The sequence below is a fragment of the Aythya marila genome (genome assembly GCF_965140915.1).
Source record: "Aythya marila genome assembly, chromosome: Z".
Classification (NCBI taxonomy): Eukaryota; Metazoa; Chordata; class Aves; order Anseriformes; family Anatidae; genus Aythya; species Aythya marila.
The window spans coordinates 11298740-11326138 of record NC_139080.1 but is presented as its reverse complement, the minus strand read 5'-3'; the positions used below and the strand labels follow the sequence as shown (position 1 = coordinate 11326138).

General features: G+C 41.5%; 2 protein-coding genes and 1 long non-coding RNA gene across 5 annotated transcripts in view; 2 read left to right on the top strand and 1 right to left on the bottom strand.

The window, feature by feature from the left end:
* Positions 1 to 2393: 2393 nt before the first annotated feature.
* SUB1 (SUB1 regulator of transcription) lies at positions 2394 to 14256 on the bottom strand. Of its 2 annotated transcripts, none has more exons than XM_082783061.1 (5): positions 14180 to 14255; positions 12216 to 12288; positions 10514 to 10633; positions 5052 to 5160; positions 2394 to 2641 (listed from the first exon to the last, which is right to left on the bottom strand). In XM_082783061.1, exons 2-5 carry the CDS (start codon positions 12285 to 12287, stop codon positions 2562 to 2564), a joined length of 381 nt encoding a protein of 126 aa, XP_082639187.1. In that variant the 5' UTR covers position 12288; positions 14180 to 14255; the 3' UTR covers positions 2394 to 2561. The 2 variants fall into 2 exon arrangements, with proteins under 2 accessions (XP_082639187.1, XP_082639188.1); XM_082783062.1 differs by lacking the exon at positions 2394 to 2641 and adding an exon at positions 3101 to 3521 and having other exon boundaries at positions 14180 to 14256.
* Positions 14257 to 14395: 139 nt separating this feature from the next.
* On the top strand, positions 14396 to 16836 carry LOC309890128. Its single transcript, XR_014319380.1, has 3 exons — positions 14396 to 14601; positions 15100 to 15238; positions 16657 to 16836. It is a non-coding gene; the product is annotated as an uncharacterized lncRNA (long non-coding RNA).
* Positions 16837 to 25110: 8274 nt separating this feature from the next.
* ZFR (zinc finger RNA binding protein) overlaps positions 25111 to 27399 on the top strand; it is a 47812-nt gene continuing 45523 nt past the window's right edge. For both annotated transcript variants that reach the window (XM_082783413.1, XM_082783412.1), the window contains exons 1-2: positions 25111 to 25188; positions 25530 to 25614. In XM_082783413.1, coding sequence (XP_082639539.1) covers positions 25152 to 25188; positions 25530 to 25614 — 122 coding nt within the window. In that variant the 5' untranslated portion in view covers positions 25111 to 25151. The remainder of the gene's footprint in view (positions 25189 to 25529; positions 25615 to 27399) is intronic.

Sequence of the window (27399 nt, the reverse complement as noted above, 5' to 3'; positions counted from 1 at the left end):
TTTTGTAGGACATGCAGATGTTATGACCAGAGCAAATAAAATGTATTTCAATCAGTGTTACAGGCAGGAATATATACCCATCAGATGGAAAACTATTTTCCAAACACACAAGCTAAGTAAAATCAAATGGCCCCAAATTTTACCAAGTAAAATGGGATAAACAGCTCCAGTACTTATCTCCACAAATTCAATAAGGAGGTTATCTGTAAGAAATAATAGCTCTTGATTAACAAATACTAATTTATCTGAACATCTCTACCATCAGTTTCCACAATAGATGTAATCACTACAGGAAAAACTTCTTCCACTTACCCTCCCAAAACAAATGAATTTAATTTTCCACCTTCCTGAACACAATTATATTGTACTCTAATATACAACTCCCATCCAATGACCTACTATCACAGTAATCTAAGTGAGGATAATGTTCCTATTCTTATGATAATCATGCACTTACACACTTTAAAGGAGCCACATGGAAGTTTTGAGGTAAAAAGTTGAAATCTGGTTGCAGTCAGATTTAAAGAAAAAAATGCAAAATACACGCTCCAAATAAAAAGAGTCCTAGAAACTGTCAGTAATGATCTACAGCAATTTATTTGATTCACTGATCTACTAATCTGAGAAATTTTAGCAGATATTTCGTTTATACTGTTTGGTCCAAGTGTCCCTACACACCACTTGAAGTTGTGCCCAAAAACATGTCTGCTACCACAACACATCTCTTCCTCTTCTATTCAACTTTTTCATAGCTCTGAAACATTTCCTGAGCTACACAAAACAAGATCTTAACTTTGAACTATCTCAAGAACCCCTAAGTCAAATAGTAGATGAAATTATCTAACACAGTATTTAAGTTAAATGATCTATACTTAATTTGATGAGGTCACCTCCCCTCACCATTCATATACCATTTGTATTGAATTATAAAACTCCACAGCACAGGAACAGTCTGTGTATGGCACTTAGCAGAACAGGACTTCCAAGTATGTCTGCAATATAAGCAATTATATTAAAATATCCCACAGTTAAACAGTGAATCCTGTTTATCTATACAAAATTTAAAAACATTTAAATTTACCAAATGGGAAAGTTACAGCTGAACCAATAAATTGTACATTCACTACATAGTACCACAAAGTCTTGAAATGACAGTTTTCACAAAGTTGTTTCATCTTCTTCCTTCTATTAATCATGAACTCTTAAAATGAACTCTTCTCCAATTCTGCTAATGTTAAGCTTCTTCACTGTAGTTATTATGTCAGCTAACTCTGAGCTTTAGCCGTTTCTCTACTCGAGTGCTCATTCGCTCTGTAAGTCCTACTTGAACATATCCATCCTTCTTCTTTCCATAGCCTCATGATGCCTACCAAGATCTCCCTGCAGCTAAAACAACATCTAGTCTAATAGAACTTCCACTGGACAGAGGCTTCTCAGAATGTACACTGGTAGACAAGCAGAGTTCATTACTTGTGGATCCACTAGGTACCAGTGCTCCACTGTAAACACTACGTACCTCCTGTACAAAAGAAGAACCAGTTATAAGAACCATGTAAGCCACGCAAGGCAAGCCAAATGGTTTGGTCAGGCAGGGTGGTCAGGGTAAAAGCATGATAGTCTGGCTGAAGCAATTTTAACCCTGTATGACCATTTAACCTGTGTTACAGCCTATTTTAAGCACTATTGTTTAAACAGTGCTCTCAAACAAAAGCCCTACAAAAGCAGGTTAACTGCTATTTTATATGGAATAATTCAGTATGTGTTGAAGAATTTAATGCAAAGATTGAAAAGTGTGCCTAAATAATAACGAAGTTTGGAGCTTTTAAACCTACCTTACTCTTAGATATATATATAATACTGTAAAAGTTTATGCATCACATTCTAGAATCTAGAGTCCATGAATAAAGGCTAATTGTATTTTCTAAGTCAAGCAAGCTATATAAAAATGGGAACAGACTGTGTGGGTGATGTTCAAGTGTTACTGCTTAGCATAACACTCCATGCAAATAATGCAAAAAAGTCTATATACTCAGGACTGTTTACATCTGAATAAATAGGGAAAATTAGCAAATACAGTATTTAAAATTATCTACAAAAATGTGTTTTTACCAGGTATTCACTGTTTGTATCAAGTTTTAAAGCAGAAAGCTGAGGGCAATACCAAAGGGTATGAAACAAAAAAAAATGTAAATGGAGACATTTTTTAAATCTCCTTAGAAAACAAACTGTAAACTAAACTGAAACAAAGGCTAAAGCCAATAGGTGGCCTTATCAACAAACACCTTCAATCAAAAGGCCATAACAACTATGCTTTACATATTACTCAATTTGTTTATTTTACACCATGAGGTGAAAGCAACACAGTTCTTTTTAGTAAAGTATACACAAATAGCCTCACTCAGAATACACTTTTAATGCACATAAAAAAAGTATCCATCTTACAAATTGTTTTGCAATCCAAATATACAATAGCTTCGAAAACAATATTTTAGAAAACAAAAGCCAATGTATAAAGACCGCTTAAACCAACAAAAGTGATAAAGATTTCTGTATGGCTGTCTTTACAGTTTTCTTACTGCATCATCAATATCAGAAATCTGTTCCTTCAGTTGATTCCACTGTTCTGGATTTAAAGAAATACCTGAAATAATTAAAAACAAATACTTAGTACAAAAAGAGAATTGTCATCAGCATCTTGCATACTTACAACCAAGATTGATTTCATACACAAAGACTGTCACAACTATTAATGCTTGGACTACATCACGTGTACTACTAACAAGTCTCAGCTGCATGGTTAAACTACTTACTTGGAACCCTTTAGTTTAGACTTTCAGCCCTGGTCTGGGCAGGTTTACCTTACAAAGAAAATGGGTACAATACAAAATTCATTCACAAGTACTTTGTGAAACACAGGAAGGGAAAGAGACCTATCGCCCTGATAGGAGGCGGCACAAAACTGGATGAGATGGGAAACCAATCCTATTTAGGTTGGCTGCTAAAAGCCAAATACCTCTGTAGACTGAACTAAGTATTTTTGATGTACTATAAGTCTGTTTTTCTTCTCTTGTGAAGAAAAAAATGGGGGGTGGGGGGAGGGGCATGTCTTAAACCACTGTGAATAATGTATGCTATCAGTAACATTTTACAGAAACTCTATCCTATTCCCTAGGATTCACAAACTAACATGAAAGGTTGGTTTTTTTTTTGGTTATTATTTTTAAACTTCAATATCACTACAGATTCTTGTGACATTCAATCAATAATCACTCAGTACCCCAGAAACCATCTCCTCAGTTCTGAGTTTTTACTTCCTCAAGCTTCAGTCCAGGCATGTTTTCTTTCATGTAGTAGCCTCCTCCTTCTTCCACTATTAATCTTTATGCCCACTCTATATAAGTACAGACTCACAGGCCTACCTCTCACTCTCTTCAGCCAGGCTCTTCTACTATTTACCCCCTTTTTCCCCCCTCAGTGATCAGGCTTCATTCATTGCTTTCTCACTGTAGGTGGAGCAGGACCTGAAAACAGGTGAAACTATGAATTCCGTCTTTCGGACTCGTCACCTTTTTCCCTCCCTCTTCTACCACCGCTGTTTTGCCAGAGTACTGTTATTTTAAGCAGCAAACACTCCACATTGTCACTTTTCTAGCCAGTTCTCCCACCCGTCCTAAGGTGGAAGATTTATTTTGAAAATAGTTATGCCAGACATGCTAACCATTATTGGAGGACCAAATGTCATCAAGTTGCCCCTGAACAACATACTATATGAACTGTACGCAGACATGAATTTAGAACTGCTATTTGAAATAATCTGACAAAGCAATTCCTAACTGTTAAGACTTTTTTCTTTTTTATTATAAAATTTCAATTGTTTATACCATTTGCAGCATAGCTTTGTAAGCAGATCGTAAATGTATCACTGGAACATTAAACCCTCATGCTATCACATTATTAGTGGTATCCTAATAAAATCCAGTCCTGTTTGCCACAATGATAAACATTTCTATCTATATCATGTAGGTAGACCATCACTTCACCTTCCCACCAAGTCTCACTGTTGTTTCCCACTCAAGCTTTTGATTGATGTGCTTTTAATTTCCACCTCAAAATACACCAGTTTAGTCTTTAAACACTAAAGTCATGTTTTTTTTTTTTTTTTTTTTTTTTTTTTTTTTTTTTTTTTTTTGTTAGACAGCAGCAACACATCCAAAAAAATAAATTTTCCTGTAAGGTGCCTATAATACTCTGATCATACAAACCTACTATAAGTGATTATCTATGAGATGTTGGAAATTCTCAAGCTTTCCAAACATCACTGTGCTGCTCCTGGACACATCATAAAAATATGAATGCCTTTGATCTTCAGAACAGAATGTTTCACACTCACCTTTTTCCTTTGCAGAATGTGAAAAAGGAGTAAAGTAAGCTTTTCTAAACAACCAAATGACATTAAGGAAAGCAACTATCAACTCATCCTCATCCTGCAGGTGGCCCAAGTTCCAAAGCCAGTTAAGTGAAAGGATGACATAAAAATTAGGTATGGGAGAAGCAACTAATGGCTTAAAGGCTTATGTTGTGTTGCAGATTAGACAGACGCAAAGTACTAAAACTCAAGCACTTCAAGTATTTTCACCTCAAGTAAAATATTTTTTCCAAAAAAATTTGTCACATGAAACATTTCTATTATTTTAATTTGAAATTTGATAAAAACAAAGAACACAATTGTTTTGCATAATTTAACATTGTATTCCAACTAAAGTAGAAAAAGGTAGAAAAAGTATGGTGAGTTTTACAGCTCCCATAATAAGTTTGCTTGTACCCGATGCTTTGTTTCCATAAATTATGCAGGATCCATTTAGAAAAACTGACTCAGGCCAACAAAATCACTTCGCTTTTGTTAATAATGTACAGATAAAACTAGTCATCTGTTAAAACAAAAGTATTACTCTTAAAATGCCATGCAGTAACAAAGCATAAATATCTGGTACACATTTTCAATAAATTGCAGACAATGTTTTAATACAAAATAAGATGAAGCAGAACGATACCTTTTCTGCCTGGCTTCATTTCACCTTCTTGATCCATCCAATATTCTCTAATATCAATTAAGACTTTCCCTTTAAAGTCACGAACACTGACATACCTCATTTTGCCAATCTGTCAAAACACATAGAAGGATCTTTTAGGTATTTTACATATTACACCACTTTTCCTAACAGTATTTGACTCAGACATGTGACATTACCCACTGCAGCTTATTATAGACATGAGAGAAACAACTAGATCAAGAGCTTAATCTGGAGTAGTCAGTAGGCTAATAGGTAATGACAATATAAATGGATGAAGGACTTAAACCAGTTAAGCATTAAATACTTTTTTTTTTTTTTTTGCAGAAGAGGCTCTCATAGAATAGAAATACCTATATTCTTATCAAATTGAATTCTTACAAAACCCACTAATTTCCTTTTATTTTATTATTACCTGTACTATAACCATCTTTGTTAGCAGCAGTTGTGAACAAAGAAAGAGGCAGCTCTATTACCAAAATTAAATTTTAGAACAACCCAAAAAAAACCGCTTAGATATTCACACAAGAACAGCACAATTTCTAGAGGAGTCTTAGTGATATTTGGTTAGCTTGTTTAAAACAAAGCAAATACAGATGGAAAATGAACGGAAACGACCAAGTGGCCCCACATCTGTTTTCAAATCTGCTTGGTACTTCATTGGAACAGAGGGCAAAAATTTCTCAATTGTCACCAGATGTTGCAAAAAATCAAAACTTTCAAAGTTTGCCAGCATGTACCACGGCGTGAAATTATCTTCGTTAAAAGTGATGCTTTGGGAATTTCTGTACCACAACAACTTAACTGAACTTTGAGGCCTTTTTCTTTTTCTTGGGGGTGGGGGTTGAGAGCAGATGGGGAAGCATAGCATACTGCACCACACTATACATTTAGGCTTATTAATTTTTTCCCACATTTGACGACATATTTATTCACATCAATTCAATGTATGTGAATTTGAGAATCAGAAACTAGATAATGAAAATGAAGCAATTAATTTAAGAAACACTTAAGGGTTCTGTATGTACTTTCTGGATACAGCTTCTGAACAAAGAACACATCCTAAAGCAAATATTAAAACAGAAAAAGTAAAACAGCTTTATTAAGAATATCAAATTTCCCTAATTGATGCATCTTGCACAAACATAATTTAACAGGGGATAAAACACATCTTACTAGCTTCAAGCCTGACCAGAAAACATGAACTCTTATATCAGTTAAAGTCATCCACGAATGTTTAAGTCTAAGCTGTTACTTCATAAAATAGATATAAACAAGCGTGTTATGTTTGGTTAAAGACATTTTTCTTCTTATGCAGACCCTGTTCAATTATCTCCAAAATTTATTTTAAAAAAACTGGAAAATCTTTATATGCCATAAGCATGAAGCTTTTTTCTTACTTCAAAGTAGCCCTTAAAACGAACATGAGCTTACATTTCTTAATAGTATTTTGTGATTTATTAAATACTTCCACAGCACTACAAATACAACACAAAAATAAGCTATGATGTCAGAGCAGCTGAGTTCTTTCAGACTTAACTTGGTAACATGGCCATATCTGTCAGCACTGCTGGCAAAGGATAGCCTAAGTAGTCTGCATAAACAACATTTCTTGGTTTTACACTGTAACACTTCACCGACTTCAAGTGACTTAGGTCTCCAAGTACTAGTACTCCAGAACATCTTTTATCCCAGGTCTATCAAAGACCACTAGCGCATTGCCAGGTAGTTCCAGATTTGCTCTAAGAAATAAAATCCTAAAACAATACAGCAGATTAGAGATGCAAGTACAGTAGAAGGGTTTAGGATTATAAAGACTACATATCTTAATTCAACTACAGTAAGACATGGGTGCAAGAGTATAAAGCATGCATTATTTGGCCATTAAGTCTACCTTAACTGGAAACAGTTCCAAACAAAAGTGCTGAAATTCTTAGGTTTCATGCCTCTGCCTACATTTCCTCTGAATGCTCACATTAAATTCAGAATGTTTAGTTGAACTCTATGCAAAACAGTTCTCACTGCTAAAAGCTTTAATGCTGGTTTCTAACATACAGTTCTAATTAGCAACAAATGTTAAAATCAACCAAAACTTATGTTTACCTAAGTAATTTGATTTTTCTTAAGGTCGCGATACCTGTAATTCTGGCACCAAGTCATTTCGGAATATTTTTTTTCACACAGCAGCTGACAGTACTGGAATAACTTCACTAGATATAACACTATAATCACTGTAGTGTTCCAAGGGTTGTATTGCTTTAACACAGGGCAGTTAATGCTGCTCAACTTTCACACACAAGCTAATATGCTTTTTTTTATTAAATATCACAACTCTTTAGATACACTATTATATTAAGTCAAAGATACTATTTCCAGGTTTCCATTACTTAGAATAAAATGCACTGAAATGCTTAGGTTACTTTCAAATACACTTATCTGACTTCCTGAATGAGTTTCACTGAGTATATTTATCTACATTTTCCCCCTAAATTGCCAGTTGCTTTTAAACTGCATACACACCATGAAAGTAGGAATTGCCAAAAGTCAGCCTTCTATCGTAGCTGGTAACTGTATGTATAGTGTTAGAAGGAGCACAGTAAGATAATGCAAACCCCTAGAATGCAAGGTTCTGTAAACAGCTGAGCTCTGCAGGACAAATTGGTTCAGAATGTTAATTCTGAAACTGAGGTGGTTACCTATGCAACACTATTCATTATTTCCATGATCAATCACCTCTAGAGAGCATCACAAGCTTGTTTATTTATCTTCATGGACCTATGATAAATAAAGACTTTACACTGTGAAGCTGATGAAATTATTTCTCACAAGTCAAAAAGTACATACAACTTAACTTTCTAAAATGAGAGAGAGCGGGGGCAAAGTTCTTTTCGCACGAACTGAAATAACAAATTCTGTGAAATACCTTGTGTAGTGTGGCTCCATTCTGGACTGTCATTAATACTGTATCCAGACAGCAATAACAAACCTTATCCAAATCAGGCATAGGCAGAAGACAGGATTTTTCTCAAACTAACCAAAGCACACGATGCAGAGCTTACATGGGCTTGAAGCAACAGATAGGAATCTACTGCATGAACACTAAGCCCTTCCACATTAACATGATCGATGCTTCTCCTTAGGACCTCTAGCAGTACATCACAAATTGGAACAAGATAAACTTCTGCACTTCAGTTGTGCCCAAACCACCCTTTTAACAAATTCCAACGTATGCTAGGCTACCTATAAAGCCTAAAAAAGGCCATGACATGCAAATAAGATACATTTGGTCTCATACTGAAATAATTCTCTACTACTTAGATTAATTCTCCTCTTAATGAGCTTCAAGAAGAGTTACACCAACATCTGCTTTAAAAGAAAAATACCTAGACCTTGACAAAAACGCTGAATCTTCTGAGTACAGCAGTCACGAAGAGCTCTACATTAAGTGAACCTGTATACTTCCAGAACACAGCCTGAGGTTTGGTACATTAAGTCACTAAGCTTCTCATCATTTGCTGCCACTCCTACACACAATATGGATATTATAAAACTTCTGACCATCCTGTGAATGCTTCACTGACCGATTTCTATCAGTATCGGTTCAAGCCACATCTGTGCGAATTCACTTGCACATCAATTTTACTGTCACAAGGAAACAGAAAAGAGGTTTGCAGTATTAATATCCCCAGAAAAAAAAAAAAAAAAAAAAAAGTACCTAAAAAAATTAAAATGCAGCTGGAGCTTCTAGCATGCTATCATGGGTAGAGGGGAGAGAGAGGAAGTAACCATTGACCAGCAATGCTATTTCTACACTGAATCAGTTACACCTCAGTTAATGCACATTAGGCTGATGTAGCATAAAAAAAACACAATGCTTCTCATAACAGAATAAGCAATCTAAAAAATATTTGCTGTTGAGTAACTGAAAGGCAGGCAGCGACCAACAGTTTAGGTCACATCAATGGTCAAGTACAACCATTAATATGGTGCTGTCAGCTGAAGCCCTCTCTTCAACTATGCATGATAAACAATGTAAGGACTGATAACACTAAGAGTAACTGCCCTGTATGACAGAATCAGTCATGCAGGTCTTATTTCTTGAAGAGATTTTTTTTTTTTGCCATATTCCTTTGCACAACTAAAGCCAAAAGCCATTTCTTTTGCCTTACCCAATATTGGGACCATTTTATTAGACATCCTTCCCATGCCCTTCCACAAACTTTAGTTCACTGTATTTAGTACACTGGTTCTTAAGTTTTTCCCTGCCCTTAACAAGCTACCTATACACAGACATTTATTAACTTTTGACACACTCCCCTAGAACAGGTAATTCAAAGCTACATAAATTCTTGCACACCTTAAACATGAGAAACTAAGTTGTGTTTTTGTAGTAGAGAACTAATTTTCTGTACTTAAAGGTGTAGTCATATAACAAGGAGAAATGCTAAGTAGGTAAGTGGACAGTAGAAGGCCTCACTGTTCCAAAATAAGGTGGAAACTTGAGAAAAACAGGATGAACAGTGTGGGAACAGTAAGACAAAAATCACAAGTTCTCAAAACATAAAAAAGGAGGAAAAAGCAAAAAGGGAGAAATTAAAAGGGTTGAAAAAAGGAAAATTGTACAGATACGGTATAGCGGAGCATCAAGTAGCTTGTGAACCTGTAGTACTCAGCCAATGAGGAAACAGGAGAGGTGATCGTGTGTCAGGTAATAGGGAATAAAAGGTAATGATTTGTTTACTAAAATGAGCTCCTAATTGGCATGCCGTTGCAATCACAAATAAAATAACTTCACAGAAGATTCTGTCTGAAGAAAACTTGAGATTTTTCTCCCATTGCAGTACACAGTGCTACTGCTACAGCTAACCCCAGAACCACACCTTGAGCTCATAAATGCATCTTGCTGCAAATAAAAAGATCTACATTCAGATGATCTTACACTCTTTTTGAATGTTCAGTGAGAAAAACCTGCATCACAAAATAAACAAGCAAAACCTATTCCAAGACACTGTCTTATAAGACAAAAGTCAAGATGCCATTGACCTAGTTAAATAGGAATGAAGAGTCCATACTTAGCCTTCCAAAAACCTTTCTTTCAAGAGCCCTGGTTAAAATACATTTCCACCCAGACACTGTCCTGATTTAATATGTACAGTTTATTCATGACGAGTGTTGTATTTAAAGACAAAATTACTACTTAGAAAGTTACCATGGACAAAGACCATGAGGAACAGGATAGATCACTTGCCACAACTCAGATTCTTTTCCTCTACTGGAAATGCTTTTTGAGTACCTCATCTATACCATAGCATCACAACTCTTTAACCAGGGCTTCAAGAAACTAGACTCTACGCTACCACCATATTCATACCACCTCAAAATTTATATTGAATATGATGTAACATGCTACTTTAACCAGGCTTTAAAAGAATCATCAACTTTACCTGAAACATATTCTCATCTCTGTTACTGCTTTGCTTAGAAGAAGCGGCACCTTTTGAACTTTCACCCGTCTTTTGTTTCTTTACAGCCTTTTCTGGAGCTGCTTGCTTTTTCCGCTTTGCCTTGGAGCAAGAATAAAATAGAAATGCATGAACCACACCTTGCAACATTTAGTTACAAACAAAGCTTCCATTAGAGGCTACAAACTACTACTACACACTGTATCACCTTCCTTTTGTGATGGCAGACCTCCAATACTGTACAATTTAGACTGGAATTTCAAAAAAATCTCCAAATGAGTTTAATTCTGTTCCCAGTGAAGTTTTTAATAATACTCTGGCTTTAAAGAGAGTTAGATCAAAATACATTTCAAAAAGCCTACTATTTTTGCGCAGCAATATTATCAGTTCAATAGTTTTAATCGAAAAAATAAAGTCTGATGGAAGTTCCACATTCCTTTCTTCTGAAATGAACAAAAAATGCAGGACAGCTACCAACTTCTAAAAAAAATGAAAAATTAAAAATGAGATTATGAAGAAAGGATCTGGAAGTCACCTCCACCTGGGGAACATTTTTTTCTTCATTACCAGTGTCCCATCTCTGTCTATATATCACAATAAATGGTTTTAAAACATTCAGATGGTATTACCTGTAAATTAGATTACTTGCAGGTGCTACAAAGTTACTCTGTCAATATTTATATGGTAAGCACACTCTCCCAGCCGACCTCCCTCCCACCAAGAAAACAGTGATACAGAAATACCAGAAGTTGGTCTCACCTGCTAGAACCATATTGTGGGTAACCTTTTTCAAACAGAAATGGTTGCAACAAATATGGGAGGTTGTCAGAGGAAAAAAAAAGACTTATACCCACTGAAGCAAACAGTTTGAGTATGACTTTTCAAGAATACATTTCCCTACCAAAAAGCCATCACCTGACCGTTTTATCTGATACTATTATTTGACAGAATACCTAATTTGCTTATTGCAACTAAGTCACATTTGAATCAATTCATTAAAGCAAACTTGTTTTTTTTCACATACAACATTAAAAGACCTGATGCATCATTACCACCTAGTGTTTCTAAAAAAGGTAATTCCCTGTTGTACTCAGTTTTTGATCATAATGACTGGTACACCAACAAAAACTTATAAATGAAATAAAAATAACTCGGAACATGTGATTTATGCATTTAAAAGCAGTTAACATGTAAAAATTAATCAGCTCAAAGACACTCAGGTTGGCCCAGCTTTTAAGTAAGAAACTAGCAGATAGTAAAAGAAAATCCGAAACAGAAAAAGAACATGTAAAAAAGATAAGCAAGTGGTAGGGGGATAACCAGACAGGTGGAAGTTTTCACTTTGGACTTGCAAGATATCCAGACAACAGAATGAAAGAGGAGGGGGGTTGTCTCTCAAAAGTAGTCCAAATTCTTGCCACAAGGGGCTGCTTATACCAAAACCTATCTCTTGCCACAAAACAAGAATTACAGAAAGCTTGTGTCCAGATATACCATATGGAAAATATTGTATAAAGCAAAATGCAACGTAAGAAAAAAGTTTACCACAAGGCAAAAACCTCTTAACTACCCAAGCCCTAGCCCTGTTTTTTTTTCCTCAAGTGTCTAACAAATCATATGGAATGACATGCACTTCACCACGTATAAGTTATTACAGTAGTAATGAACTGAATATAATTTTCACCTTTTTGTCAACTTCACTATCTGAATCACTGGCAGATGAGCTTGAAGACACAAGTTCCTTTGACTTAGGCATTCTACAAAGAGAAAGATAACATGAGAACACTGTACAACAAATACAACCCATTGTATCTGGAAAGCAATCTTCAAACCTGTTTGTAAAGCCTCACCTTATTCAAAACCCTCCTAATTTTTCCTGCCTTTTCATATAAGCTTTAATGAACTCTTGATGCAATCACAAACACCATTCCCTATTCCCCTTTTTGCTGCAATGGCCTTAAATGCAGTGTCTTAGTTTCCAAACTGTTTAGAAAGGGACAATTTTTTCAAAAATACTGCACACTACTATCCTTATAGTTTGAATTCTCAATACTACATTCATCAACTATTAAGGACAGAGCATTATCTATATTCTTATACAGGCATTTCGCCTAGCTGAATATGCCAGCAAGAGCTGTATAATGACAGTACATTAAGATGAGCCTCCCATCAGTCATAGGGAAGTCTGAAAACACACCTTAGTTACAATGGATTACAGTACTGCAATTAATATTTCAACTGCAGCTTTAACACATCAGTCATTATGGTCTATTCATTTGCCAGACAAGCGGACATTCAATTTTCCTTGAATGCATGCTGCCAGGTGTGTTTCTACATCTCTTTACTATGCAAACATGTGGTTAGATATAGCAGCTGAAGATCTTGCCTGCTACTAGAAACTCTTTGTGACAAACAAATAGCTCTTTCAGAATAAAAATAAACATCACAGAGAAATTGAATATAAAACTCAAACTATGGAAGACTTAAAAAAAAAATATTAGAGAAGCAGATCTCAGTAAAGGAAAAGGGGTGTTTTTAAATAAACTTGTGGTCAAATAAACCACGTACACAGGTAAAAATGGAGTCTGAATAATGCTAATGGCTCCATGCGGTTCTAAAGTGGGGCAAGTTCTGTCGTAATAGCTTGGAGCACAATGATGGAAGCCGTAATGCTGGAAATGAAACACCGTACGTGGGAGCTAACAAACCATGCTACAGGATGGAGGCAGAGGAGAGCTGGAACGGGACAAGGCAAAGCCAAGCATAGTAATGGCATAAAATGGAGGGGCAGAATGAGACTGATAATCCAGGGTCAGGGGCCACAGACAGAGGTTGCAATCCGCATTAGAATGAGAGGGCGACAACATGGAGGAAGGCTGGGGCTGGAAACTGGAGGAAAGAGCCATGGAGAGGGAGGGGTGGTACCCCCTGTGGAGAAGCTGGCAAGCAGAGGGCGAGGCAACCCCGCAGCAGTGGGTTGAAGGAGGGCGTAATGAGACAGGCCACGGGAGGGCTGAGGGCAGGGAAAAGAAGAAAGCGGGGCCGGGATGAGCTGGGAGCACCGGTAGGCGGCTCCCAGCCGCCATTTTCCTCCCCTCAGCCTCTCCTCGCCCCCCGGGGGCAGGGGGCGAAGGCTTGAGGAAAGGGGGGGGGGGGGGAGGCAGGGGCAAGGCCAGCCCCTGCCCTGCGACGGGAGGGAAGGGCGGCAAAAGAGGACTGCGGCGAAAAACAGCAAAACCAGCCCAAAAAAAATAAACCCACAAAAAGGGTCGGGGGTCGTCCGCGGGCAGACTGCAGGGGGCGAAGGGGGGGGGGGGGGTAACAGACCCGGGCGGTTCCCTGCCGCCATTTTCTCCCTCCCTCCCTCGTTGCCCCCCCAACATGGCAGCTTCTCCTCAGCGCCAGCTCCTCCTCCCGCCCCCGGCCCGCTCCCCGCCGGGGCAGCCCTCCCGCGGGGCGCAGCGGGCACTCGAGGAAAGGAGGAGGAGGCGGAGGAGAAGGGGGAGGAGGGGGAAGCGCCGCCGCATGGCCGCCCTGAGCCGCCCCGGGGGGCGCCGAGCCCCCGTCAGTGAGGTACCGGGGAAGGGGGGGCGAGGGGGGGGCACAAAATGGCGGCGGGGCGCTGAGGGGGGGCACCCCAAGACTCACGTCCTGCTCCGCGCGGGGCTCGGCTGCGCCGCCAGAGGAACGGAAGTGACGCAGCGCGGGATCCCCGCCCTTGCCCTCTCACCACGTGAAGGGGCGGGAGGGGGGAGGGGAGGGGGTGCTTAAAGGGGACGCGGCGCTGCGTTACTCCCCCCCCCCCCCACCTTGGGGCGAGGAGGGGGGAAGATGGCGGCTGCTGAGGGGCAATGGCGGGAAGGAGGGGGGTGGGGGGGTGGAAATGGCCGCTTGCTGCGGCCGTTCCTCGAGCTCGCTGAGGTGACGGGAGGAAACGCGATGAAAGGGCGCCGCCGCCGCCGCTCCTGCTTTGCATGCCGAAACCGCAGCGCCGGCCGTCACCTGAGGCGCTGTCCAGGAAAGCGCCGCTTCCCCTTTCTTCCCCTCCCTCTTCGTTTTCCTCCCTGCAGGTGTGTGGCGGAGGGTGAGGGCTGAGCCTCCTTGCCGCCCTCTCGGCGGCAAGCTCAGGGCACCCCTCCCGGGGCCGCAGGTTCTCGGTGTCTGTGGTAAAAATCCGCTTTTGGGAAGCCCCCCTGTCTCTGTGGGGTGGGGCACGACACCACAAAGCAAGCCAACCAACCCAGAAATCTGACCAAAAAGACCTTGAAAATATAATTTGGCATCCCCTGGTGGGTATTCACGCCAAAGCACGCTGCATCTGAAGCGCCCTGCTGGTGCTCTCTCCTGTGTCAGTGCCTGAGAAAGAGCAGTAGGCTTAATTCACCTGAACACGTGTGCAAGTAGGTGCTGGGATAAGCCAAAATGATGCCTCGTTTTGGGAGGTTGTGCCCTTTTCCCCCGTCTTTGTTGGTGGAGAAGATTTCTTGCAGTGCAGCAGCCAGGTATGCTGTTGGAGCAGGAGCGGTTTCTCACCATGTTCTTTCTGTATTCCCTACACTCTGTTTCAGTTTCTGGCCTTCCTTTGCGGGTAAACTTGAGAGCAACATGGGTTTGGACAGCATCTGTGAACACTTCAAAACATTTTGAGAAACAAGATGAAAAAGCTGCAGGCAGACCTCATCGCTCCCTACAACTACCTGGAAGGAGGTTGTGGTGAGGAGGGTGTTGGTTGCTTTTTCTCAGGTGACAAGTGATAGGACGCAAGAAAATGGCCTCAGGTTGCACCAGGGGAGTTTTAAATTGGAGATCAGGAAAAAAAACGGAAAGTTTTACATTGGAACAGGCTAATCAGGGGAATGGCAAAGTCCTCATCCCTGGAGATATTAAGAGTTTTGTCAGTGTGGCACTAATGGGCATGGTCATTATTTAATGGTGGGCTTGGTAGTGTTAGGTGATGGTTGGACTTGGTGATCCTGAAGGTCTCTTAAAACCTGAATGACTCCAGGATTCTAGGAGTCCATGATGAGATTTATTACTGTTAAAATATTGTTGCAATCAATGTAACTTCACACGAAACTACCACAGCCTGTCATAGTTTGCTGATCCCTGTTAGCACCAGTTGGTCATGTAGTACTGTAAGCATGGCAGGATGACAGTACTTCAGATACTCACTGTCAGTTTACTTTAGTCTCTTTATCGTTATCTCTCAACCTGTGCTTTTGCTACCATGACAATGTGAGCTTTTCCAAAAAAAAAAAAAAAAAAGAGCGTAAACAATCAGAAATGGGAACTGTGCTCTAGTCCCAGCCCTAGCTTCCAAGTAAAGCTGTTATGAATAAAGATGGCACAGGGTGCTATGTAATCTGCCCCTGCTGTTCCAAGAGCAGACATCTCTTAATAAAGTGTTTAAAATCAAAAGTTTTGGGCTTTCTGGATTACAAAGATCCCTGTTCATGAGACAGGGTCAGAAGGATAAATAAATTTCAAATGAGGATAATACCAAAAGTCAGTAATCCTAGACAGTGTTTCTGAAATACTTATATAAAGGGAGGTTGAGAGATGAGATTTCTAGAAGGAATCCATGAGTTTTTCATAGTTTTCACTATGAAGTGAGGTAAATAGGCGTTCAGTAGAGCCTTTTTGACTTTAGTAAGAGAAAAACAGGAAGTTAATACCAAAAATTAGAGGTGTGCTATTTTAACTAATTCTTGGAAATTCCCCATTTCATAATGCTGTTACATGTCTTGCAAAACAAATAGAAAAATACACAGTTCTTACTACAAGCCTGACCTTTGGAAAATAAAATGATGTTTGTTTACCTAGAAGTAAAGCACAGTAAATCGCATGCATGTAAATATTAGTAATTATCACCACTGATCAAATATCAAGACTGTCAAGCCATTTATTCATGGAAGATGAAAAAACGATCTCTCAGTACTTAATGCTTAACAGCAAGACTAAAGGCATTCCACACAAGATCGTCTCCATATAGAGAACATTAATGCAAAAAAATATTCTCAGACCATGACATAGCTATTGGCTTCAAGGCTTTTACTAACTTTCATATTAGAATAGTAACGGCAATTCAGATCTTTGTAATCCCTATCTGCTTTGCTTCCTAATAGGTCAACACCTGGTATACAAAGAACGCAAAGGTTTTAGGAGCATCACATTCAGATCAGCAGTGCTTTATGCATTTTTATGTGAGTCCCTCAGCCTTGAAATAAAACAAAATAACTGAAAAAAAAAAGAGATTTTTCTGCTGGATCTTAATGAGTTAACCTCTTCCACCTGCAACATTTCCTCCAAAGCAAGCACCAAGTTTATTTTTATAGCTGAATTCCCAAATAACAGGTGAGTGAGGGGAAGGGAGTGTTTGCTGCATCTGAGGTTTTCATGTTACGTTCTTCTGTAATGATGGGTTTCTTTGAGAATTATTCTAGTAGTTAAGTTTAGTGGCTCTTTGAGCTTTTTGGTAAATTACCCTTACTGTATTTTGTTCTATTTAAAAAGAAGAAAGAAGATACTAAGAAAAGATGCTGGCTTTTAAAATGTGGGGAAGGAGCCTTAATCTTTGCAAGGTAAATTTGTTCTGTTACCTTCTGAGTGAGTCATCTATCCACCAAAGGGGTATAGTTCACCTTCTAAGCTCTTGAAATAGTTTTTTGTAATGGATTTGTTCTCTCATCAGACACTTTCCTTCAGTAGCTGCCTTAAAAGGGCTGAAATTCTTCTAGTTACGGCCTGACTGCCTCATTTCATCTTACACATCTTCAGCTGAGAAAAGTGTTGAAGCATTAGCTTTTTCTTCAAAGAGGAATTATAGCATGGAGATTTGAACAGGAATGCTGAAAACTGCAAGCTCATACTTATGAACATGGAGCAATTATTAACCACAATAGTTGACTCTGCTACTTACAAATACTAGAGTTGGTATGTATGGTGCAATTGCCTAAAGTAACTAGGAAAATAAAACTAACATTCACATTTCAAAGAAAATGTACGGCATTGAAGAGGCTTTCACGGTAGGGTGTAGTTCTACTACCTCAGCGTTCCCTAGGTTTCCAACCTCAGATGCTGTCGTGCTGCGGAAACCTGGTGTGCTAGCTCTAAGGAACAGTACGGAGCATAGAGTGGAGTGGAGACACCACGGCTAGGCTCTTTGACCAGGTGGAGACTCGATTGTTCTTGTGCACACTGAGACTGATAAGCTGCACTTTTTGCTACCCTGAGCCAACAACCTGACATGTTTTGACAAATGCTGTACCCTAGTGTACTTTTCACAGAATCATAGAATCACAGAATCGTCTAGGTTGGAAGAGACCTCCAAAATCACCTAGTCCAACCTCTGACCTAACACTAACCAGTCCTCCACTAAACCATATCCCTAAGCTCTACATCTAAACATCTTTTACAGACCTCCAGGGATAGTGACTCCACCACTTCCCTGGGCAGCCCATTCCAATGCCTAACAACCCTTTCCATAAAGAAGTTCTTCCTAACATCCAACCTAAATCTCCCCTGGCACAACTTTAGCCCATTCCCCCTCGTCCTGTCACCAGACACATGGGAGAGCAGACCAACCCCCACCTCGCTACAGCCTCCTTTAAGGTACCTGTAGAGAGCAATAAGGTCTCTCCTGAGCCTCCTTTTCTCCAGGCTGAACAAGCCCAGCTCCCTCAGCCGCTCCTCGTAGGACTTGTTCTCCAGACCCCTCACCAGCTTTGTAGCCCTTCTCTGGGCTCTCTCAAGCACCTCCATGTCCTTCTTGTAGCGAGGGGCCCAAAACTGAACACAGTACTCAAGGTACAGCCTCACCAGAGCTGAGTACAGGGGGACAATCACTTCCCTAGCCCTGCTGGTCACACTGCTTCTTATACAAGCCAGGCTGCTGTTGGCCTTCTTGGCCACCTGAGCACACTGCTGGCTCATATTCAGCCGACTATCCACCATCACTCCCAGGTCCTTCTCTGCCAGGCAGCTCTCCAACCACTCATCTCCCAGTCTGTAGCTCTGCTTGGGGTTATTGCGCCCCAGGTGCAGGACCCGGCACTTGGCCTTGTTGAACTTCATGCAGTTGACCTCAGCCCATCGGTGCAGCCTATCCAGATCCTCCTGCAGAGCCTTCCTACCCTTGAGCAGATCGACACACGCACCTAACTTGGTGTCATCTGCAAACTTACTGAGGGTGCACTCAATGCCCTCGTCCAGATCATCGATAAAGATATTAAAGAGGACCGGCCCCAGCACCAAGCCCTGGGGGATGCCACTAGTGACTGGCCTCCAACTGGATTTGACTCCATTCACCACAACTCTTTGGGCCCGGCTACCCAGCCAGTTTCCAACCCAATGAAGCATACGTCAGTCCATGCCATGAGCAGCCAGTTTCTTGAGGAGTATGTTGTGAGAAAAGGCATCAAAAGCCTTCCTGAAGTCCAGGTAGACCACATCCACAGCCTTTCCCTCATCCACCCAGCGCGTCACTTTGTCATAGAAGGAGATCAGGTTCATCAAGCAGGATCTGCCTTTCATAAACCCATGCTGACTGGGCCTGATCGCCTGCTTGCCCTGCAAGTGCTGCATGATGACACTCACGATAATCTGCTCCATGAGCTTCCCTGGCACTGAGGTCAAACTGGCAGGCCTGTAGTTTCCCGGGTCTGCCCTCCGGCCCTTCTTGTAGATGGGTGTCACCTTTGCTAGCCGCCAGTCAACTGGGACCTCCCCCGATCGCCAGGACTGCTGATAAATGATGGACAGTGGCTTGGCCAGCTCCTCTGCCAGTTCCCTCAGTACCCTTGGGTGGATCCCATCTGGCGCCATTGACTTGCCTACATCCAAGTGTTGTAGCAGGTCACCAAACATTTCCTGGTGGATTATGAGGGCCACATTCTGCTCATTATAATATCGTTAAAATACCAAAACACACCTCCATCCCAAAAGCTACCCGCCTCCAAGGTGTGACCACCCCTCACTGAGCATGCGCTCTGAATTTCTCAGAGCCTATTACTTTAAATGGAGATGGGAGAACTTTTCACCAATCATAACTAAGATATGCTTGACTAGAGTTACTCAACCTCCACCTGAAAGATAGAAAATAATATAAATTGGCCTAAGAGAGAGGGGATGTGAGGGGAAAATATGACTGTCAGGGGAGATACCATCCCAAGGGAATACACCATCCAGAGGACTTCCTGACTCCTGGGATCAGTCGATAGGCTGAGTCTTTCTTCCCCCCTCCATTGGGATGCCTTTGGGTGAGATTTGAACATGTGGTTATACTGTGTGTCTCTTGTGGAAACTTAAAAATCTCTGTAGAGTCTTTTTGCCTTTTAATGCATGAATTTCCAGGCTGCGCACCTGTGTCGCCTGTGTATTTCATGCATGCTTGCTTGCTTTTGCAGGCAGTCACTATTGCTGGCAATTCAAAGAACGTGTGTACCTGTTGCTGTAATAAATTGCACTTGAATGCGTTGTTCCTAGCCGTGATAGTTCTCATTAAATGCGACTAGAGTAAAGGTGGTTGTATGTTATTGGTGAATCCATGACTGCAGTAGTTTAGTGCTCTGAATCCAACTGAATCCCTAACAGTTCATGTGTTATTGGTGAATCTGTGATTGTGATAGTTAGTACCTTGAATCCCACTGGATCCATAACCGTTAATCGGCTACACCCCTTAATGCGACAGTATGAGACACATTTTGGGGAAGACAGAATGAGAGACAGCTCTTAAAGTTTTAATATTCAGTACTTAATAGTATAACAGGTGAGTGAAAAAATTGGAAGAGGAGTGTAAGGCTAGCTTCCACACAGACTTTTTTTTTTCTTTTAGCTTCAGGAAAGAAAAAGTGCATTGTTAGGCATTATTTTTGCTTGTATACTGTAACTGGTTCATTTCCCCCATGTGTCTGATGTGTGATTTCAGTTTGCATTAACACTTACACATCTTTGTGTTATGGTTGAATGTTGGGACTTTTTTTTTTTCCTGTTGCAAGTAGGTATTATAAACATTAATAACTTTCACATATGATATAATAAATATTTTTTATTTATTTTACTGTCATATATGTTGTTCTTATCACTGTTCAAGTTCTAAACCCTGTTGTTAAAAGGTAATATTTTTTTTTACATTAATCACTTCAAGTCTTAGTGAAAACATCACTTTTTTGTCTTCTCTGTTTATAAAACATAATTTCACTTCAAAAGAATGTCAATACGGTGATAAATGTCTTACCTCTGTATAGCTCTCTGAAATAATTTCCAGGTGAGAAGATAGTACTGGATTCCTTAAACTAATAGAAAAAAAAAAAAAAATGCTCCTATTCAGGGCTTTTTCAAAGAGAGCACTAGATGTTAAATTACCTATTCAGGAAATAAAAGTTTCAGTTTTTGTGAGCGTGTTCTGTACTTGCTGTGAGTAAAGCTTTTATCTGCTGCTACATCTGCCCTGCCCTCTGGTGGTCAAACAAGCCAGCTGAGAGTCTTCAGAGTAAGATTCAGAAATTTAGAGGTGTGTTTTGTTTTGTTTTGTTTTGTTTTCTGTTTAAATTGCGGTCTTGGGGGCCTGTGGTAGTGGCAGGGACGTGCTTCTTTTAAAGTAGGACTGATGCCACTGCATGTTAAATTGTGGACTTTCTTCTTGCTGTATTTTGGTGATCTCCTTTCATATATATGAAATGAAGGTCAAAGATCTGTTTTTCTTAATGCTAGCTTGCCAGTTTTGTCTGGTATTTTTAGATGCACTGAGCTTTGGACAAATAGAGTAGCTGTACTGTTTAATCCCAGTTTGAAGTTTTGTCTCCACTGTAGATTTTCATTCTGGAAATTCTTGGCAGTTGTTCCATAACTTTAATAGGAACATGGATGGAGAATTTTTTTTTCCTATTTGGAAAAAAAATCTTTTGAATGTTTCACTAAAGCTTTTCTGCATTTCTCCCTCTGCCTCGTGATTTGCTGTTTATCACTCCATTTATTTTCCTTCCAGTCAAGGATATAGAAATAGGTAAAGTTCAAAATGCCCTAAAGGGCCTAATTAAATTTATTACTGCTTCATTTTGCAGTAAATCTGATATACATAAAACAAGATCGCATCTCTGAATGATAAACCATTGAGGTTTTCTTAAGTATAGACTATGAATCTGATCCTGTGAGCTAGCAGTAACATAAATAGATGTTATGTAATGGTTTACAAAGTCATCAAGAAGCATCAGGTTCTTATGAGGGAACTGCTCAGAGAAAGACTTCTACCACTCTTTTTTTTTTTTTTTTTTCCAAGAATATGACAAGTCTTAAACTCTTTTTTTGTCATGCTTAATAAGTGTGGCTTCTCATAATGTGTTATATATCTTTTTCAAGTGATATATATACTAAAGATTCAATGTACAAAATTCAACTGGAAAAGTAATCTGAAACTTCTGCTGAAATTGCAGCTGAATCGAGCTGCCAAGCAGGAGCTTATGCACAGACATACACAGTGCTGAAATCACAAGATATAGGATGGAATATTTAGGTTAGACTCCTAGAAATTACTTGAATAAAAGAAACTATGAAACCTAAAATGCAAATGTCTTACAAATAAAAAAGATTTATTTTTCTTCAGCTTTTGAAACCAAAGGTTTAACAGGGAGAAGATAGTCCACATTCATCAATCTAGAAGAAATAAGCAATTGCAAGCCTGACTATTTGAAAAATATAACTTTATTGGTACAATTTCAAAAGGTGTGTGAATGTCTATGTGTGTATAGAGATGCATATGTTTTTAATGAAATGTGTATTGTATACTTTATTTTTCACTATATTGAGAGGTTTTAACTGAAAGAACTTGAAAGGCGGTGGAACAAATAAAACTTCAATTTCCTTTTTGTTGAAGTGCCATGATTTTTTGATTCTTGATTTTTGAATTATGAACAATGATTCTTTGATTTTTGAATTATGAACAATGTTTACTAAAACAAGGAGAGTATAGCTATCTCATTTATGTATCCTGAGTCCATTAAGGATATAGTGACAGAGGTCATGTCCTGTAAATTCTTCTATGAAGCATTTGTATAGAGCCTTCTCCTGAAGTACTCTGTTATTTAGTTGCAGGATTAGGACTTTTGTTTTTCTAAGCAACAACAATAAAATGTCTTTACCCGATATCTGCTTTCTTCACAGAACAGCTTTTTTACTAAAAGTGCACAACAAAGGTTGGAAATTTATTCCTTTTCCCATGCAGGTTCATTTTCCTATTGTGCTTGATTAGGATAAGAAAGAACGAGAGGTACAGTGCTATTTAGTTCCTATGTGAAGCTAATAATAATGACCAATGAACTATGTTCATTGAATTGGCAAGGATGCTTGGCTTCGTAAATACCTGTGCTTCATATGTAGCTGTAATAATGTAAACTTCAGATGAGATTAATCCAGAAGTGCTGTTTTATGAGCCCTCGTTCGTTTATGAAAACTGCATGTCACAGTGCAAAGCACACAAACGAGATGAAAGTATTTAAGGCTTCAAGTTTTGCTGTATTCAGAGTTTTGAGAAGCGGCCAATGCTCAGAGGGAAGCATTACTTAAAGGTGACATGGTCACTGCTGCTTTCCCAGAAAGTTGAATAGCTTGTTAGTAACTTCCTTCACAAGTGTTTTCTCCTGTCCTGACAGTAAAAGATCATCCACATATTTGTAACAGTAATACCTCCTCAGGAGGTTGCAATTGCTCCAAAATCTGTTCTAGAACTTGCCCAAACAAATAGGTTGCCCTGTAAACCCCTGAGGTAAAACTGTCTGCCTGTAATGTTGCTTCCACCCCCATTTCAGGGTCTTTCCAGCCAGAGGTGAATGTATCTTTGCTCTCAGGGCCTGAGAGCACTCCATTAATAACACTGTTATTCCAGTCTAACAATTTACTATTTGAATGCCCAATTTCATCGTCAAATCCCTTCCCAACAAGTTAGTCCCTGCCTTGGGTACATACAATAATTGCCCAGTGATCATTTTATCCCCTAGTCTCAGCTTGGTATCCCCCAAAAGTGGCACTGTTATCCCAGCCCCTTCTACCCCCATCACATTTACGGTTTCATTAGTTCATTTAATCCCTGATACTTTACAAGCCAGTAATGACCTAGCTGTCCCAGGTATTGGGTTCAATGGGAAGGTTTGGGGGGGAAGAAGGGAGGCTGCAGTGGCAGCCCCCGTGAGAAAAATCCAGAAGCCTCCCCGTGGCAGATAAGGGACAATTTCATCCGGCCCCAAAGAGGCCCACCGCTGCTCAGAGCCAAGCCATGAGCAATACAGTCCATGCCTCTGTGAGAATACATCCACGAAAACAACCAAACAAACATAAACCTGCTGCTCAACAGCAGCTGGGAGAGCGAGGAGTGAGAAACCTCCCCGCAGACACCAAGATCAGTGCAGAAGTATGGGAAGGAGGTGCTCCAGATGCCGGAGATGAAGCACCCCTCTGGGGGGGCTACAGGGGTAAGATATGCTTATCACTGTAAGCATATCTTAATGCTACATTCCTTTCCTCTAAACAACATAACTGTGCAAAAACAACATTTCTATTCCCACGCTAACAGGAACAGAACTGCACAGGTGCAGGTTCAGTCACCCGGAGCTAACTGCATGGCCTGCAGTATGCTGCCCCACAGTTTCTAGGAGCAATTTGGTGGACTGTTGCTGTGTGGAAACATCTGATAAATGTGCCGTGTACATGTAAGTCTTTACCTTGCGTGCAAAATAAGCATAGGGAACTATGGGAATTTGTGGGCAAGCTGTGGTATGGTGGGGACGGGTCAGGCTAGGTGTGCACATGGCCTCAGTTGGGTGACAGCTACTCTGCTTTTCTCTTGCGTGGTTGTGGTGGCACACCACAGTGCACAGGTGAATTTGGAGCTCAGTCATGGCAAATGGAGCCAACTGTAGGTTTTGTGGCGAGCTCTGTGTGAATGCAACTGTTTTTGCTGTCTTCTGGCTGCGTGACCTTGTGAGTGCGGTAGCTGGGTGCTTGGTGTGTGTGTCAGGGTTGGGGTGGGAAGGTGCTGGGGTGGGACACCTCTGGTAGGTGTGTGGGGACAGGTATGGCGTGGGGCACAGGTGGTGGGCACCCCTTGTGTTACTGGCTGCTGCGTGTGCTCCCTGCGTAGGCAGGAATGGGAAATCAGCCCTATACTTTGCCATATAAGCTCACGGGTACGCCCGTGGTGCGGCTATGGGCACACACACAGAGTAATGGAGGGAGCGAGGAGGTACACGCGCTGCTCCCTCACGCCTAGGGCCTCACACAGAAGAACTACACCTCCCAGCAGCCTTTCGCACATCCCGCGCACGCGCACCCTCCGGGGGCTCGGCTCTCCGAGCTGCGGCGGCGCTCACGGCGCGGGCGGGCGGGCGGGCGGACTACAACTCCCAGCGCCCCCCGCGCGCATCTTCTGGGTGCGCACGGCGCCGGCCCGGCCGCACTCCGTCGTTGTCGCCGTAGGTGGGTGGGAGGGAGGGAGGGAGGCAGCGAGCGCGGCGCTGAGGAGGAGGAGGCGGAGGTGGTGGAGGAGGAGGAGGAGGAGGAGGCGGCGGGAGGGGGGGGGGGTGAGAGTTGAGAGTTCAGACGCCGCCGCTGCCGCCGCCGCCAGCTCGGACTCATGATTCCCATATGCCCGGTAGTTTCGTTCACCTATGGTGAGTAACGGCGCTGGGGGGGGGGGGGGGGTTATGGGGGCGGCCGTGAGGGGAGCGGGGAAGGGGGGAGGGGGAGGGGATGCGGGGGGGGGGGGAGGGGAGGGGAGGGGGGAGGTTGTGAGGGGAAGGGATGAGGGGGAGGGGATGCGGGGGGGGGGGGTGCTGAGGTGCCTCGGCTGACCGGGCTCGTTCTGTCTGTCCCCTGTCCGTCTGTCCCCTTCTCCCCCTCACCCCCTCCTCCTCCTCCACCTCTATCCCCCCCCCTCCCCCCCCTTCCACCCTCCCCTACTCCTGTCATGGCCCCGACCGCCGCCTCCTGTCGGTTACCGCCGCCGCCGCAGTGCCCGGCCGGCTGGGAGAAGATGCCAAAATGGCCACCGGCAACTACTTTGGGTTCACCCACAGCGGGGCTGCTGCTCAGTACAGGTAACCGCCGATGCGCTTCACTCTTTTTCCCCGCCCCGCCCTCCCTCCCCTCCGCCCGGGCCCGCAGCCCCCTTCTCCCCCTGCTCCCTCCCTTCCAGCTCCCGCAGCCTCCCCCCCTCCCCGCACCTCCCTTCCCGAGGGGAGCCTGGGGCTCGCTGCCCCCCTTTTGGGGGCCTCCTCCGCACCCCGTCCCCGTCCCAACCCCACCCCCCCCACCCCCACCCCCCCGGGTGGTGGTGCCAGGGACCCTTCTGCTCGCCTTGCCCCGCCCGAGGGTGTGTTTTGCTTATCCTGCTGCCACCCGCGTCCCCCGTGGTGTGAGGGTGGGGAGGTGGAGCTGGGCACCACGGTGGGAGGAGGAGGAGGAGGATCAGCGGCAGCATCAGGTCCCGAGGCCCTTAACGTTAAAATGGCCACTTGCAGTCAACAACACCAGCGAATTACCGCCTGCCGCCCCCGGGCCCATCTCCTTCAGCTGCAGGGAGGACAGGGTTTGCCTCCACCCCCCCCCCCCCCCCCCCCCGTGTCTTTGCCCCCACCTCTGTCAGCGTGGGAGGACAGAATCCTTTAAAATTACACCATCCCAGCTGGTGGGAGACTGGATGGATAGGGCAAGAGCTGAAGCTCGGGGAAATACAGGGGATTGTCTCGTTTCGCTGAAGCAATGTTGTAATTAATGCTTGCCTGAGAAAATAGGGAATGTACTTTCATGGCCAAGCAAGCACCTTTTTAAAAAGATTTCCTTACTTGGTTATCTAGGACCAGGGGAAAGTCTTGGAGTGGAGCTCAGGGATCTGAAACTGTACCTCTTTTATGTAATGCATGACGTACTCCCTTAAATCTTGGTATCTTTGTGCATCAAAGACTGTGTATCGGAGTTGAAAAACAAAAAAGTGGTAATTGGTAGCATCTATTGTCTCTTTCTGAAATGAATGCTCTTAATTTGGCAACAAAAAAAAGCAAATTATATAACCAGAAACATCTTTACATTTTTGATTTGTATTGGAGTAGTACCTTGAAGCCAACATTTTAATCCCCATTATTTGTTTTATACATCTCTAATAAAGATCGCCCTAAACACCCAAGTCTTGACTAATGGAAAAAATGTAGTAATAAAGCAAATATATCAGAGGTTATTAACAAACAAATGCAAATGTTAACAAGCTAATGTAATTACTGTTAAAAAAGCTAATGTTAACCATTGTTAACAAGCAAATCAAACTTGCATACCTGGTGTAGTTTCAGGAGAGTACAGTTCTATAGAGGTCTTGCAATGATGCTAAAGTCGGTGCATCTATTCTTTCCTGGAAATAGATATAAAATATGTTTGTTTTCATTTATCTTCAATGTTGAATATTTAAAGGAAGGGATTAAAATTAGCACATCTACTAGTTCTTTTAAGATGAGGTGCTCATGGTGTATTTATGTGTTACTTGACAGTTATAGTGAAATTTGAAACTGGGTTCTCATGGGTTGTAGAACAGATTTTAAATAGCATAGTGGATTTTCTTTTATTTTTATTTTTTTTAAGAAATGATCTTAATGAATGATTCTTAATGAATAATAAACTGTGAGGTCCATATGACTGCAGTTATGGAGATGAATTTTTAAAATTATTTTTGCTTTTGTTGTGAAGCTGAGGGGGTAGGTATATAGACTTAAGAACCTGAACAGCTCAGTTGAACTTTCCTTTTGCATTGTAATATTAGAGTGTGTAATTGGAATAAAGTTCAAGTTCAAAACTGTTTTCATAGTTAATCATAAATGCGTTCTTGAGAAAATGGA

Bases quoted from the DNA above. Each gene is read 5' to 3' on its own strand.
- SUB1 (XM_082783061.1), bottom strand. From the start codon at position 12,287: ATGCCTAAGTCAAAGGAACTTGTGTCTTCAAGCTCATCTGCCAGTGAT. The intron at 5,161-10,513 runs GTAAAGTTGATG...GTGTTTTGACAG, and splicing joins GAGATGAGAATATGTTTCAG to ATTGGCAAAATGAGGTATGT. The intron at 2,642-5,051 runs GTATCGTTCTGC...TAATTATTTCAG, and splicing joins AATGAAGCCAGGCAGAAAAG to GTATTTCTTTAAATCCAGAA.